Genomic DNA, 14,601 nt, shown 5'->3' with positions numbered 1-14,601 from the left:
AAACCATGTGGTTTCCCCTCACCCCCATCACTACCACCACATCTGTTACCACCCCTTTTACCTACCTCATCGTATACTACTACTACGTCAACGTCAATAAGGTGTATTGTATTTTGTGATCATCCCCGTGCCATCGACTTTCGAAATACGCATACGAAGTAAGGATACCAATTTGCGCAGATGGATAATAAAGGATGAGTAAAGGAAATATTCAAATTGAACATGCGCATCATTACAGAAGCAAAAAAAAATATCATCTGCCGATTGATGATGAGGAGGAGGATTGTATATTTTTTATTTTTTATTTTTGATTGTCACGACGATCAATGTTGATGATTTTAATGAAGAAAACGACGACGACGACGACAAAAATCAAATTTAAACCAAACGAAACCAACAAAAAAACGGCGAAAAGAAAACGGCTAGCTCATTTTTATTTGAATGAAGAAAAACAAACAAACATCAAATCAACATTATAACATCCTTCAATTTTTTTCTGTTTTTCTTTTCCTTTCCCCCCAATTTTTTTGATATATTCATTATATACAAGAACAAGGAAAAGATTCTCTCTCTCTCCTGCTATCGAATGATGAATCTGTTGGCCTGAAAAAGATCTGTGTTTGGTTTTGGTACTTGGTTTTTGTGTGTGTGTGGTGTGTGTTGGAACATTTATTTCATCATCATCATAGTTCCTTGTTTGGATCCGGTCGATTTGAAGATTATCGTCTTTGAAGAATTTAATCTTGTTCGTCGTCATGAAATGAATGAAAATGAAAATATAACCCGATTTGGTCAAAAATAATTCTCACCTTTTTTTTGCCTTATTTAGGATCATTTGTTTGTTCTTCTTAATTTGAATCATCATCAAGTTGTTCCAGGAAATTATGGAAATAATTTCTCAAAACAATTTTAATTTATTATGGAATTTTTATAATGAAAAATCCAAACAAAAATAATTGTCGAATAATTCGAATGTTTCAGCAGAAAAAACATTCGAATTCGAATACTGCCATTATTCTTCATCATCATCGTTGTTTAACATGAAGAATTAGGAAAAAATTTCATCAAATTTTCATCCGATCATCATCCTCATCATTTTTTTTATTTGTGCCTCATTTTTTGATATTTTTTTAGTTTTTTCTTTTCAATTTTTTTGCTCACTCCAAAACACCACATATCTCTGATTTACACCATTTCTTTCTTTCGGTTAATTAATTTCAATTTAATTTAAAAAAATCCCGGTTACTGCCATGACTACCGGTGATACAGCAGCATTGGTAGCTGATCACTCAAGTAGTCATCATAATCATCATAATAATTTGAATCAACATGATCAACAACAATCGATTGATCATGATGATGATATTCAATCATCAACGATTCATTCATCACCATCATCGATGGCCATGGAAATATTACCACCACCATCATTTCAGCAACAACAACAACAATCCGTATTGACAATCGAAATAACAAAAAAACTTCGTCTACTTAGTCCAGTTGGTGCCGAAGCTGCTGAATATGATTGGCCATTAGTTGTATCGGTATGATTGATTTGGTTGATTCATTTTTGCAAGTTTTTTAATTTTTTCTGTTTTTAGAATAAATTTAATGCTGCAATTGAAATTATTGAAACGATACGTTTAGTTGCTGAAGAATTTCCACCATTAGAAACAGCATTGAAAAATATATTGGCCGATTATGATACATCTAGTTATGAAAAAATGAAATGTTTTTGTGATCGTTATAATAAAGTGATCAAGGGATCAGTGCAAATGGTTTGTTTTTAATTCTGAATGAAATTATTTTTATTTTCTAAATCTTTTGATTCAACAGTGGAAAGGAACATCGATTCCTGAACCAGAAAAACGTCCAACGCTAGAATTATTATCACATATAATACAAATGTGCTATAATCATAGTGTTGGTGATCCACAAAAATTGAATAAATTTTATGAACCATTTTCACCCGAAGTTTATGGCGAAACATCATTTCAATTTGTTCAACAAATGATTGATGAAATTGGCCTGGGAAAAGATGATATATTTATTGATCTTGGCAGTGGTATTGGACAAGTTGTATTACATGTTGCCGCTGCTGTTAATTGTGTTCGTTGTATTGGTATTGAAAAAGCTGATTTACCCGCTAGTTATGCTGAGGTAAATTTATTATTTTAGAAAAAAAAATATTTTTGATTCAAATATTTGTATAGCAAATGAAAAGACAATTTCGATTCTGGCTCAAATGGTATGGCCGTAAATGTTCGAATTTTGAATTATTTCGTGGTGATTTTTTTGGCGAAGAATTTAAAGAAATGATTTATAATGCCAAGTAAGTTATTTTTGAACATCAATGATTCATTTTTTTAAATTCTTGTTCTAGTTTCATTTTTGTCAATAATTTTGCATTTGGACCTGAAGTTGATCATCGTTTAAAGGGTTATTTTCAAAATTTATTGGATGGATCGAAAATTCTATCATCAAAAGCATTTTGTTCATTAAATTTTCGCTTTTCACAAAGAAATCTATCGGATATTGGTGCAATGATGACTGTAAAAGAAATCTTACCACGTGATCAATCAGTATCATGGACTGGTCGTCCAGTATCATATTATCTACATACAATTGATCGTAAACAATTAGCAATTTATTTTGAAAAATCCAAAAATCATCGGTTAAAGGTAAGCATATCATTTTTTTGAAAAATGCGGCTATTTCCACCGATCAGGATAATGATTGTGTGCATATTCCCTCCTCTTTTTTCTTTGAACCACTCACACAAAAACATTAACTGAATGACTTGACCGACTCACAATTCTTTCTTTTTTCTTTTCTTTTTTCCCCATTGCTTGTCATTTACACACAATATATAGAGCAACAACAATGGCCATAGCAGTAGTAGCACTAGCAATAGCAGTCAAAGTAGCCATAATCGAAAATTATCAAATCGAAATCGTCAACATCAACATCATCATCATCATCATCAACAACAAAAACAAAAACAACAACCATTGACAACAATCACAGCATCTAATCATCATTCAAATATTATTGTCAATAATAATCATCACCAACAACAAATTAATAACAGTAACGGTTTAAATATTGATGATAACGAATCGGATTTATATCAATCAAATAGCAATTTGATTGAAAAAGATGAAAATATGATACCAAATAAATGGACAAGAAAAGCATGGTCAGAATATATATCATCATCAACAAATAGTAATAATAATAATCATTCTGGCCAAAATCAAAATAGTATTTTAGTGACAACAAATGCATCATCCTCATCGACTGTTAATCAAACAACAACAGAAATCGATGATGATCAATTATCACCATCACCAACAAAATTATCAACAACAGCAACAACGACAATAGTATCATCACAAAAAAATAAACGTAATCGTGGTCGTCCTAGAAAAATAAACAACATTTCCAATAACGATAATAATGTCGATGACATTGATGATAATGGAAACTATTTTTCCGGTAATAATGGAATTGGCGGTGAAACTAGTCAATATGATTTAAGTGGCAATAATAGTAATAATAATTTGGAGCAAGATGATGATATTGAAAATAATAGAATTACGAATATAGCACACGAGGAAAATGAATCGGCGGTTGGTGATAATGATGAGGATGAAGATCATCAATGTAATAATAATCGTCGTGGACGTCCAAAGAAAACATCATCATCATCATCGACACGTAAAAAAACTACTAGCCATAAAACTAAACGAAAATCAACGATATTTTCAACTGGACGTTCGAAAAAATCATTCAAAGGCATATCGATGAATAGTTTGGCTGTTTTGCATGAGCAAACTGTTCGAAGTACAACACAAGCTATTAACAATGGCAATTTATCGACAAATGGCCATATCCACCATCATCATCCGCATCTTCATTATCATCATCATAATAATAATAATCATCATTATCGACGTTATCGTTCACCACCACCACCTGGATGTGTTGAACAACGTCTTTGTTCAAGATTGGGTGAACAAACTGTACAGGTGCCAAATATAACTGTTATCAATACGGAATTGATTGCAGCCGCTGCAGCTAATGCTAGTTGTGATTTATCATCACCGATGACAGCTTTTCGACAGCAGATGACACCACCACCACCATCCGAAAAAGATAAAGATACTTCCGTCGCTGTTGATGCTGATGATGGTTTGGATAGTAAAACAATAGAAAAAGAAATATCCGAATCAAAACAGATTAAAGAATTTAATGGAATTCATCTATGTCGACCATTGAATCTAAATGAATTATTATATCTATATGCTAAACAGATTCAAAATTTTAATATTTATATGAGTAAACCAGAATATTTGGATAATATTCGACAATCCATTACTAATTATGAGGTAAGATTTTCGATATTTTTTTGAATTGAAACGAAAAATCATTGAATTTTTTTTTGCAGAATGAAAACGATAATGCCAATTATCAGATAAATCAGATGAATAAAAAAATTTATGAAGATAAATTCAACTTGAAACGTTATCTTAAAGATCTCAATATTGAATCTAATCAGGATTTGGTTACAAGAATTGATGAAGTTACCGATAGTGTAGCACAATTAAAGCAACAAATTTCCGAACTTAAATGTTTAGTACGAACACGTGAAGATGAATTGAATGATCTATGTGATCAAGCTGAACAAATTCAACGTCAGCGTCGTCAACGTGAACAACGACGACGTCGTGAACAGCGACAATGTTTGAATGAAATGTTTGAACGTGAACAACAATTACAACGACAAATTGCCGATCAACAATGTCAATTGGAAAAACAACAGCAGCAAATTCTTCAACAACAAAAGAATCAAGAAACAACTCTAACAACAGAATCGGCTACTGATCAAGTAGAATCACCAAAAATAAGCTATAAAGAAATGAAATATAAAAAATATTTAAAACGTACCGCACGAACAACAACACCACCACCGCCACCCGTATCAACATCCATTCCTTCTTCCACCACAGCATCCATGGCTCCAATGATGGTCACATCCGAATCGGTACCGATGACACCACCAACACCGATACCAACACCACCATCAAATAGTAGTAATGATGGTGGTGGTAGTAATCATTTGGAATCATCAAAATCATCCGAGGCAATGAAAATAGATGTTAATCGTATCAATTCGGTTATTATGAAAGGTTTCAATGAAGAAAAAGCTCAATCTGGTGGTGAACAGCAAACCAAATCTACAAATCAGCAACAATTGAAACGACAATCATCATTGTCGGCCAATAATTCAACAAATACTAATATTAACGATAATTCAAAACAAACAAGTAAACGTACTAGAAATAGTAAAAAAGAAACACGAATCGAAACATTAAAAACAAAAAAAGGTGATCATCGTGATATAATTATGACAGCCGGATGTTTAACAACTGTTGTTAATCGTAAAACGACCAGCAACAAAACAAATCATTCAGATTCAAATATCTCGGAAACGAATTCAACTCCCAACATGTCTAATGTGAATACGAAAACAAGCGCAGAAACAATAGCCAAATCTAAATTATCATCATCAAATTCGGATGCTGAATCACAGAAACCATTTCCATTCAAGTTGAAAATTAATTGTAAAGAAAGTAAAGTGAAAATTTTGAATGAATCAGAAACAACGACGTTGAATGATTCATTGACAACAGCAACGTCGACGACAAACAAACGAAAATCATCCACAGTATCAACAGCCGAATCAGCATCTTCAGCAGTCAAAAGTAAAAAGACAAGATCATCAGAATTATCATCTGCTAATCATCAATCAAACGATAATAATACTGCTAGTCCGGTTGAATTAAAACGACCATCAGTTGTTATAAAATTAGGTTCAAATGGACAATATTATAGTCAAACAACGTTAATTGATGATAATAATGATAAAGACAATAATGTTCAACTGAATGATGATGGTGATAAAAAACGAATGATCAAAACAGATGATCATGATGATAATTTAGAATTGGGAATCAAAAAATCTAGTGAATCATCACCCAAAATAACCAATAATACAGCAAATGCAAGTAATAAAGGAAATAGCCGTAAAGGTCGTAATAGTTCAACGGGTAAACATTCGAAACAGCAACAATCGGTATCGAATAGGCAAGATGTTGTTGATCAATCAACCATTAATCCTGTAACAGCCACCGTCAATAATTCAATGTATCAACAACAAAATGATCAGCAACCACAACAGAATCGGACAATCACGACCAATCAACATTATCAAAAACCGATGCCAAATCCACCACCACCATCATCATCATCATCGACTACGAATGCGGATTTAGCTGTAAATTATGCGCTCAATTTTTTCAACAATATTACCGATGAAATTGGAACAAAAAATTCTTATTTTAATGCAGCTGCAGCTGGCTATTTACAAGCTGCTGCTGTTAGTGGCCAACATTTTAATCCAAGTTTTTATCAATCACTTAATCAACATTCTCATCATCATCATCCACAACATCATAATAATCAACATAATCAGCATGCACATAATTCATTCGTCAAAAATAAATCCAATTATAATACTGGTGATCGTAATTCAGAATCATTGAATCATCAACAGCCAAAAGATTTTTATGATCATGCAATGCAACAATTTGCTGCAGCCGGTGTTACCAACAAAGAAACTACTGAACAATTTCTTCATCAATATCATGGATTGATGGGACATTCTCATCATCAATCATCATCGATGGCAGCAACAACAACAAATGGCCATTTTGATTATCCATCAACATTGGCTGCATGTCGTTTTCAAAATAATCATTCGATACCCGGATCAACAGCAACAACATCATCATCACAACAGCAGCCAACTTCTAATGGTAAATAATCGATTGGATTAAATAATAATAATGATAATAATGATTCGTATCATGCAAATAGTTTACATATGATTGTTGGTGGATTAATGACAGCTTCGAATCAGCCATTAAATCAAACGAAGATATTAATAGTAAGAATATAATTCTATAAGCGATAAATCTTTAATTTATTTGTTTTCCAGATAAACTGTCCACATTCTACAATGAGAAAATGATATTCTAGCTAAATATAATAATCATCATAATCATTATCAAGTTTTTTTGAATTGTTATTAAATTTCTATAGCTCCAATGTTCTATATTTAACAATATGTATGTGTTGCTCTCAATATTTGTTCCATCATATATTTTATATGCTGTGCTTGTTTTGATTCTTCTTATTATTCAACACATCGATTTGATTCCATGTTTTCATGTTTCTTACCATTCATCATCAGTAATGATCAACTTTACTCATTTTTCTCCGTGTTTAATCGTTCATATAAAATATTTATATCTACCTCTCTTGTTTTTATTTTTGATCCAATTCATCTTCATCACACAATCAATTTTAAATTCTGTAAAAATTAAATAATTCATTCTTTCTGTTCTGTAAATTATCATTTCCACATTACGTTTTATTCAATTATTTTATCAACAACACTGCCAACTGATGATTGTTTTAGAAAAAAAATTTTGTTTTTTGTTTTTGGAAATGCCACAATTGAATTTGTAACCATTGATTGATTTGAAAAACACCATGATAATTTTGAATGTACATTATGTCATCATTCAATTTTTCTTATATTACTTAATTTATTGTTTCTTTTTTTTCCCATTGGTATCAATGTAAAACAATTTAACGATTTAAAAATGAATAAAATTTGACATTTTATCCGAAATAAAAAATGATTTTTATTGATAAATTTGAAATTTTTTGTTTTGAAAAAAATGAAAATGATTTACTGTCCTTGGAAAGAAACCATAATTATGTAGCCCAATTAGTAGCATCAGCACTGGCTGCCCATTCCATTTGACCGGTTGCCTGTGCAGGCCAATCATCGGCTACCTGTGCATTCCAATCATGTTCCACTGGTGGTTCGTATTCTGGTACAGCAACTGGTTCGATTGGTTCACCACCTAAATCGGCTTCCAATTTGGCTGGTCGTTCCGATGAAAGACCGATTTCTTGTTCTTTTTCCTGTTGTTCAGCTTCACGATAGAAATACATGTCGACCATCACTTCCCATGGTGATTGACGTGAAATTTTACCACGCATTCGTAATACTTCACGGGCCAATAACCACCACATCAAACCAATTGAATAGATTGATTTATTGTTACACGGGATGGCAATGTCAACATAACGCAACGGTGAATCAGTATTACAAAAAGCGATAACCGGAATATTCACATAGCTAGCTTCAGTAATTGGTTGATGATCGGCACGTGGATCACAAATGATCAACAGACGTGGTTCACGATATGATTCGGTACGTGCTTGATTGGTAAATGTACCAGGTGTAAAACGGCCAGCAATCGGTGTAGCATCAGTTGCGGCTGCATATTTCAATACAGCACGTTGGCCATATTGACGGCTAGAAATAACATAAACATCTTTTGGATCATCAATAGCATTAATAGCACGTGCAGCTAATAGAATTTTTTCCCATGTTTTGCGAATGTTAATCAAATGAACACCATCAGCACGACGTTTGTAAACATAGGTATCCATTTGATAATCCAAATTATTGGTACCAATATGTGCCGAAGCGGCTAACATTTTCGACACATCATCATCGGATAATTTCAATGCTTCAAGACCTCCCGACATCTCGGTTAACTTTTTTTTTAATTCAGTAACGGTTAGTTAACCTGATAGTGATTCAAACGAAAAAAAAATCAGAAAAAATTCAAATAAAAAGAATAAAAAACTTACAAAATTGGATGCCAATTGGGTTTAGTGCCTGTGAGTTGAATTGAAATGTTTGCGGACAGGAAAAAGGAACACCATACATGTGGCATGCTGCTGCACGTACAAACGAAATGAACATGCGCTCATCGATCATCATCATCATTTTTTGTTTGTTGATCACATGATCACATTGAATGTTCATAACAACTAGTACCACGGAGTATTGAATTATCATCAATAGATGGCAGCTTTCATTGAAATTTTTTACAATTTTAAAAATATTGCCATTTTCGACGATTCAGCATTATTCATTAGGGAAAAAGAATCGTATGACGTCAAATTGAAATCGTCAATCAACCATCGATTCTTCATTTCAATAATATTCCTTTTCGAAATGAATCATTATCATTTATAAACAATCAAAAACAACAAAACAAACTAATATCAAGTTCAAATAATTATCAAATTTGCTCGAACATCCTGTTCAATATTTCTTCATCATCATCCCATATCAATATCTTTCAAGGAATTTTTTGATTTCTTAGCAAAAAAAAGCCAAGAGATTGTTATAGGTTGAAATTCTTAAATCCCCTTTTTGAATGAAACTTTTTCATTTCAAATAAATTCAATGACGTTTGGCTGTAATCGATGTGAAGAAGAATTCACTTTTTGTTCATTTTTTTGCACAGTTTTTGTTTTGCATAGGTTTGTTGCAATTCTGTTATTCGGTATAAAGAATTTTGCCAGGTTTTTTCGTTTGTCGGGTGAAAACCAAGAATCATATCATAAATTCTACATTTAGGGAAATTCTTTTTTTACATTTTCATCATAGATTTTCTTCGTTTTGTTTTTTTTGTCAATCACTGCTACTATAGTGAAACTAAACAAACAATGTTTGTTTTTGTCGCCTTGGAATTATTTCTATACTCTTTTTTTTCTCTCTCCCAAATTATCATTCACATAAATAAATGATAACCATCATCATCATCATCATCGTAAATGATTACCGACCGACCGACAAACAAGAAGCCATAAAAAAATTACTTTTAATGATGATGATACTGGGTTGAATGATGATGATGATGATGACGCCCAATATTTTCTTTTTTATTTAAAAAGGTTTGTAATAAGATTGTTTTTTGTTGTTGTTGGAAAAAAACGATGCTATTCAAAGATCGAATAAGAGTGAGCGAAAGTGAAAGAATTTCACTCCCAAATTAGTTCAAAAAAAAGTTGTTCAATGTTGTTGTTGGTAATCACTAACTTAACAGACTTGCCTGGCTTATGTTTGAAGATTTTACCAAAAAAAAAAATTCTTCCAAATTCGAACACTAAGAATACTGATGGTGATAGAAAAAGAATTCAAAATTCTTTGTCGTCTGTTCATTATTCTATTTTCACTCTCCCTGTGTCAATTATTTCATCAAGCCATTTTGGCCAATTTTACAACTGGTTGCATGTCAAAAGAATCATTATTCTCTCTATCTCCACCCACCACCACCACCGATTTCATTCGATGAATGTTTTTTTAAAAGTTTTTTTTAGAATTTTTTGTTTTATTAAAATTTTAAAGTGAATTGCATCCCGAAAAAAACATCTACATCTTTTGTTTTTCTCTCAACATCAACCCAGTGTACAGTTATGATATGGATGTTGCTGCTACTTTTTTCCATCATTATTATCATCATCAATTATGAATATGGGGCTATATGAAATCCAAAAAACACAAAAAGAAAAAAAGATGAGTTTGCCAAGAAATTTTTCCTTTTTCGAAAGAAGAAAATCGGAATATTCATATTAGTCTGTTTGCAGAATCATTCTAGTCATTCGTTTGTTTGGTGTTTGTCGGTAGATCTTCATCAAATCATTTAACATCATTCTTGTGGTGCGTTTGTTTGTTTGTTTGTGTCTCTGTATGTGTATCATTTTTGTTTGAAAAAATTTATTAAAATTTAATTTAATTATTGGTCATTGTGTTTAACTCTTTTTTTGTCTTCTTTCCTTAGTTAATCCATTCATTCATTCAATTTTTTCCAATTTGGCTGTAAAGCAACCAACAACCTAACAAAAAATCCGATAAAAAATGGAGGCCATCAAAAAGAAAATGCAGGCAATGAAGCTCGAAAAAGATAATGCTATCGATCGAGCTGAAATCGCCGAACAAAAAGCCCGTGATGCTAATCTTCGTGCTGAAAAGGTTTGAAACACTGAAACAAGCAACTGAAAATTTTTAATAATTAAAAAAAAATATTGTTTTGTTCAATTTTCCATTTGGTAATTTAGTCCGAAGAAGAAGTACGTGCATTACAGAAAAAAATCCAGCAAATCGAGAATGAATTGGATCAGGTTCAAGAACAATTATCGGCTGCCAATACAAAATTGGAAGAAAAGGAAAAAGCCCTGCAAACTGTAAGTCGAATATTCAAATGGGAAAAACATATAAATGCCAACTACAATCGATTAATCGATAAACAATCGATGAAGAAAAATGAATTCAATTTGTTTGAAAAGCAACAAGTCCTTGAGCTAAAAAAACTTTCTTCAAATTCTTTTCACACTATGTGTGTGTATAGCGCCTTTTTCTCCCCATTTAGAATCTAGAATCCAAGGGAAAAATTGATGCCAAGAAAAAGTTTTTTTCGATTTTTCAGTTAGTTAGTCTTACTGCTCATTTTGGCTGGCTTCGAAAAATGTTCAAAAATCATTCAGTGATGTGTGATTGCGTCACATTAATGCAAATGAAGTGTTGGTGAAGAAAAACAATTTTTGCAGCCAAAAAATTCTATAATTAGAAACTTCTTTCTTTCTTGTGCTACCATCATCATAATCAATGAATATGGATGAAAAGAATTTCTGTTTGTTTTTTGGCTTCATCCAAAATGATGATGATGATGATGGGCGTCGATGACTTCCGATTTCCGATTATGATCAGATGGATAAATTAATTGGCACATCAATTTATCGATTAATTAGTAATGATGATGATAATGATGTAACAATTTTATTTAAAATATAGGCTGAAGGTGATGTTGCAGCATTGAATCGTCGTATTCAATTGATCGAAGAAGATTTGGAACGATCAGAAGAACGACTTAAAATTGCAACAGCTAAATTGGAAGAAGCATCACAATCTGCCGATGAATCTGAACGGTAATTAAGATTAATATCAGTAGTAAAAGTGTTGAATTATGACAATAATTATCATGTAGTATGCGAAAAATGTTGGAACATCGTTCCATTACCGATGAAGAACGTATGGAAGGTTTGGAAAATCAATTAAAAGAAGCACGTATGATGGCTGAAGATGCTGATAGAAAATATGATGAAGTTGCACGTAAATTAGCAATGGTTGAAGCCGATTTAGAACGTGCTGAAGAACGTGCCGAAACTGGTGAATCGTAAGTGTTTGTTTTTGAACCCTTGATTTCAAATTTCTAATCATTATTCTGTTGTTTTAAAAAACAGGAAAATTGTCGAACTTGAGGAAGAATTACGTGTTGTTGGTAATAATCTAAAATCATTGGAAGTTAGTGAAGAAAAAGCACAACAACGTGAAGAAGCACATGAACAACAGATCCGTATTATGACAACCAAACTTAAAGAAGCTGAAGCACGTGCTGAATTCGCTGAACGATCAGTGCAAAAATTACAAAAAGAAGTTGATCGTTTGGAAGATGAATTGGTCCATGAAAAGGAAAAATATAAATCCATTTCCGATGAATTGGACCAAACATTTGCCGAACTTACTGGTTATTAAAATCACTTCTTTCATATTAACAACAAAAAAAAAATCAGAAAATTTTGTTATTATTTTTAACATCCAAAACACCAACAAAACACAACAACAACATGATGTAATAATCCGATTTTATTTATTTATATATTCGATTGATTTGAATTTCGGTTCGATTTGTGTGGGCAAAATAACTTTGTTGCTTTGCTGGATGGATTATTAAATAATTGTTTTTACCAAAAAATTTTTTAAATTTGATTTTTTTTTAATTTTCTCCGTAAAGCGCTATTCAGGTAACTTGAACGAAAATGAAAAAATCTCTATTCAATTCTTAATCTTGAGTCTAGATGGCAGCACGGGTCTCATTTTTTTATTCAATCTGATATCATTATGCATCTGTGATTCTGTTTCAACTTAAAAAAAAATTGATTTTCTACAAAAGAATGTCGCTACTTTGAGAAATGATATGTCCGGAATTTTTCCCATACCATGTCACACACACACAAATCAATCTTAAAATGATGATGATGAAAATGTTTATATATGGCAAAAACATCCGAAGAATCACTTTCCCTTCAAACGCCGTAAATAATAATTAAATATTCTTAAAGATTATTTTCCCCAGAATCTGAATTACATTCATCCCCAGTAAGCGAAATAAAACATTGACAACCAAAGAAACAATAATTTCATTTCTATCTCGAGTTTTTTAAAGCATTTTTTCGTTTTTGGAGGACGTACGAAATCATCATTGCCATCGTCATTAATCTTTCTTCATTTGTTGAATGAATGAATGGAATCCGTAATATTTTTGGGTGCATTCAGGAATTCGCTCGATATCTGGCTGGTGTTCTTTTCTTTGAATGCATCATCATCCGACAGGCAAGCAGAACAGCAAACTTTTGTGTCATAAAAGAGTTGATTTATTTTTAAATTCTTTATCTTATTTTTATACAGAATTTTATTTTTTTTTCTCTCATTTTATTTTCATACCAACATGACATCCACACTTGTAAGAAATTCTTATCATCTTAGGAATGCCAATCTTTTACAAAGAAACGAGAAATTTTTAATTCTCGATTCAATCGATACAATCGAAATTCTCCTCCACCAATTGAAGAAAATATCGAAACAAATGAAAATTTTGATAATTTTTATCATTCGAAAATTTGGAATTCAGTTTTGTTTTGTTGACACATCTCTCTCTCTCTCTTGTCAATCATTATGTTTTGGCATAAAACAATGAATGAATGCTTACTATGCAATTCAAATGAATTTAATTCTTCTTAACGACAAAATAGAAAAACAATATCTTTACTATCTAAACATTTGCCAAACTAAAAATGAGAGACAATTTATCTGTTAAATTAACTGGATTGTTTTTGTGTTACCAGATTGACGCCTAAATGATGATGATTATTATTGTTCAAGGCGACAAACACTCTATATGATGATGATGTGCTTGAAACAAATAGATAATATTCAATGGAAAATTAACGAAAATATTCTATTATGAAGTAGAGAGAGAGAGAGAGAGAGAGAGAGAGAAACGAAACATTCCTTGTCTGAAAATAACCTGCTATTCTTATTTCGTTTTGAATAGACATTATTGCTTGTTGATGTAGGTTTAAATGTGTGCAACATATTGCAAAACAAGAAAGAAAAAAAGAAAAGAATTCTATATATCATATACTAATGCGAAAAACAATTGATGAAAAGAATTTTTGTTTTTTCACTTTAAACGCCCTTTACACACATACAAACACAGACATTGTTTGATTTGATGTGAACATGCACACTGGTGCTGTAGTGAATGTTTTCATTCATTCATTATTATCAAGAATATTTGTCCCAAAAATGGTTTACTTTTTCATTCTCATTTTGATCTATTACATACAAACATACAGATGTTTCATCTTTGATGATGTTTTTGTATATTCAACAATTTAGACATTTTCTTTTGAAATTCTTTCTTTTAAAACACGCCCAAAGAATATACCGGTGATAAATATGGCATTTTTTTGTTGTTATGTTTTTTGTTTGGCGTTTATCATTGATTATCGGTAGTGGTGATACTAGAATGATGGTAGTAG

The 14,601-nt window shown here is 31.8% G+C and overlaps 3 protein-coding genes and 1 long non-coding RNA gene across 4 annotated transcripts; 2 read left to right on the top strand and 2 right to left on the bottom strand.

Moving 5' to 3' along the window:
* Positions 1-409: 409 nt before the first annotated feature.
* LOC142645837 (uncharacterized) lies at positions 410-899 on the bottom strand. The gene is made up of 2 exons (XR_012846880.1): positions 810-899; positions 410-742 (listed from the first exon to the last, which is right to left on the bottom strand). It is a non-coding gene; the product is annotated as an uncharacterized LOC142645837 (long non-coding RNA).
* gpp (DOT1 like histone lysine methyltransferase grappa) lies at positions 729-7,786 on the top strand. Its single transcript, XM_075823217.1, has 9 exons — positions 729-1,544; positions 1,602-1,778; positions 1,837-2,160; positions 2,214-2,332; positions 2,384-2,681; positions 2,874-4,391; positions 4,451-6,881; positions 6,943-7,012; positions 7,064-7,786. Exons 1-8 carry the CDS (start codon positions 1,251-1,253, stop codon positions 6,951-6,953), a joined length of 5,172 nt encoding a protein of 1,723 aa, XP_075679332.1. The 5' UTR covers positions 729-1,250; the 3' UTR covers positions 6,954-7,012; positions 7,064-7,786.
* Positions 7,727-8,955, bottom strand: sta (stubarista 40S ribosomal protein SA). The gene is made up of 2 exons (XM_027345093.2): positions 8,800-8,955; positions 7,727-8,735 (listed from the first exon to the last, which is right to left on the bottom strand). Exon 2 carries the CDS (start codon positions 8,692-8,694, stop codon positions 7,849-7,851), a length of 846 nt encoding a protein of 281 aa, XP_027200894.1. The 5' UTR covers positions 8,695-8,735; positions 8,800-8,955; the 3' UTR covers positions 7,727-7,848.
* Positions 8,956-10,530: 1,575 nt separating this feature from the next.
* On the top strand, positions 10,531-12,752 carry Tm1 (tropomyosin 1). Its single transcript, XM_027345092.2, has 6 exons — positions 10,531-10,688; positions 10,782-10,972; positions 11,059-11,184; positions 11,792-11,925; positions 11,985-12,173; positions 12,241-12,752. The coding sequence occupies exons 2-6, from the start codon at positions 10,859-10,861 to the stop codon at positions 12,530-12,532; spliced, it is 855 nt and encodes a 284-aa protein (XP_027200893.1). The 5' UTR covers positions 10,531-10,688; positions 10,782-10,858; the 3' UTR covers positions 12,533-12,752.
* Positions 12,753-14,601: the final 1,849 nt, after the last annotated feature.

Source organism: Dermatophagoides pteronyssinus, unplaced genomic scaffold, assembly GCF_027571235.1.
Source record: "Dermatophagoides pteronyssinus isolate colony J.1.1.1.1 unplaced genomic scaffold, Derpt_VIB-CSIC_2022.12 sq0024, whole genome shotgun sequence".
In the NCBI taxonomy this organism is placed as follows: Eukaryota; Metazoa; Arthropoda; class Arachnida; order Sarcoptiformes; family Pyroglyphidae; genus Dermatophagoides; species Dermatophagoides pteronyssinus.
Note: the sequence above shows the minus strand (reverse complement) of the source record. Positions and strands in the feature narration are given on the sequence as shown.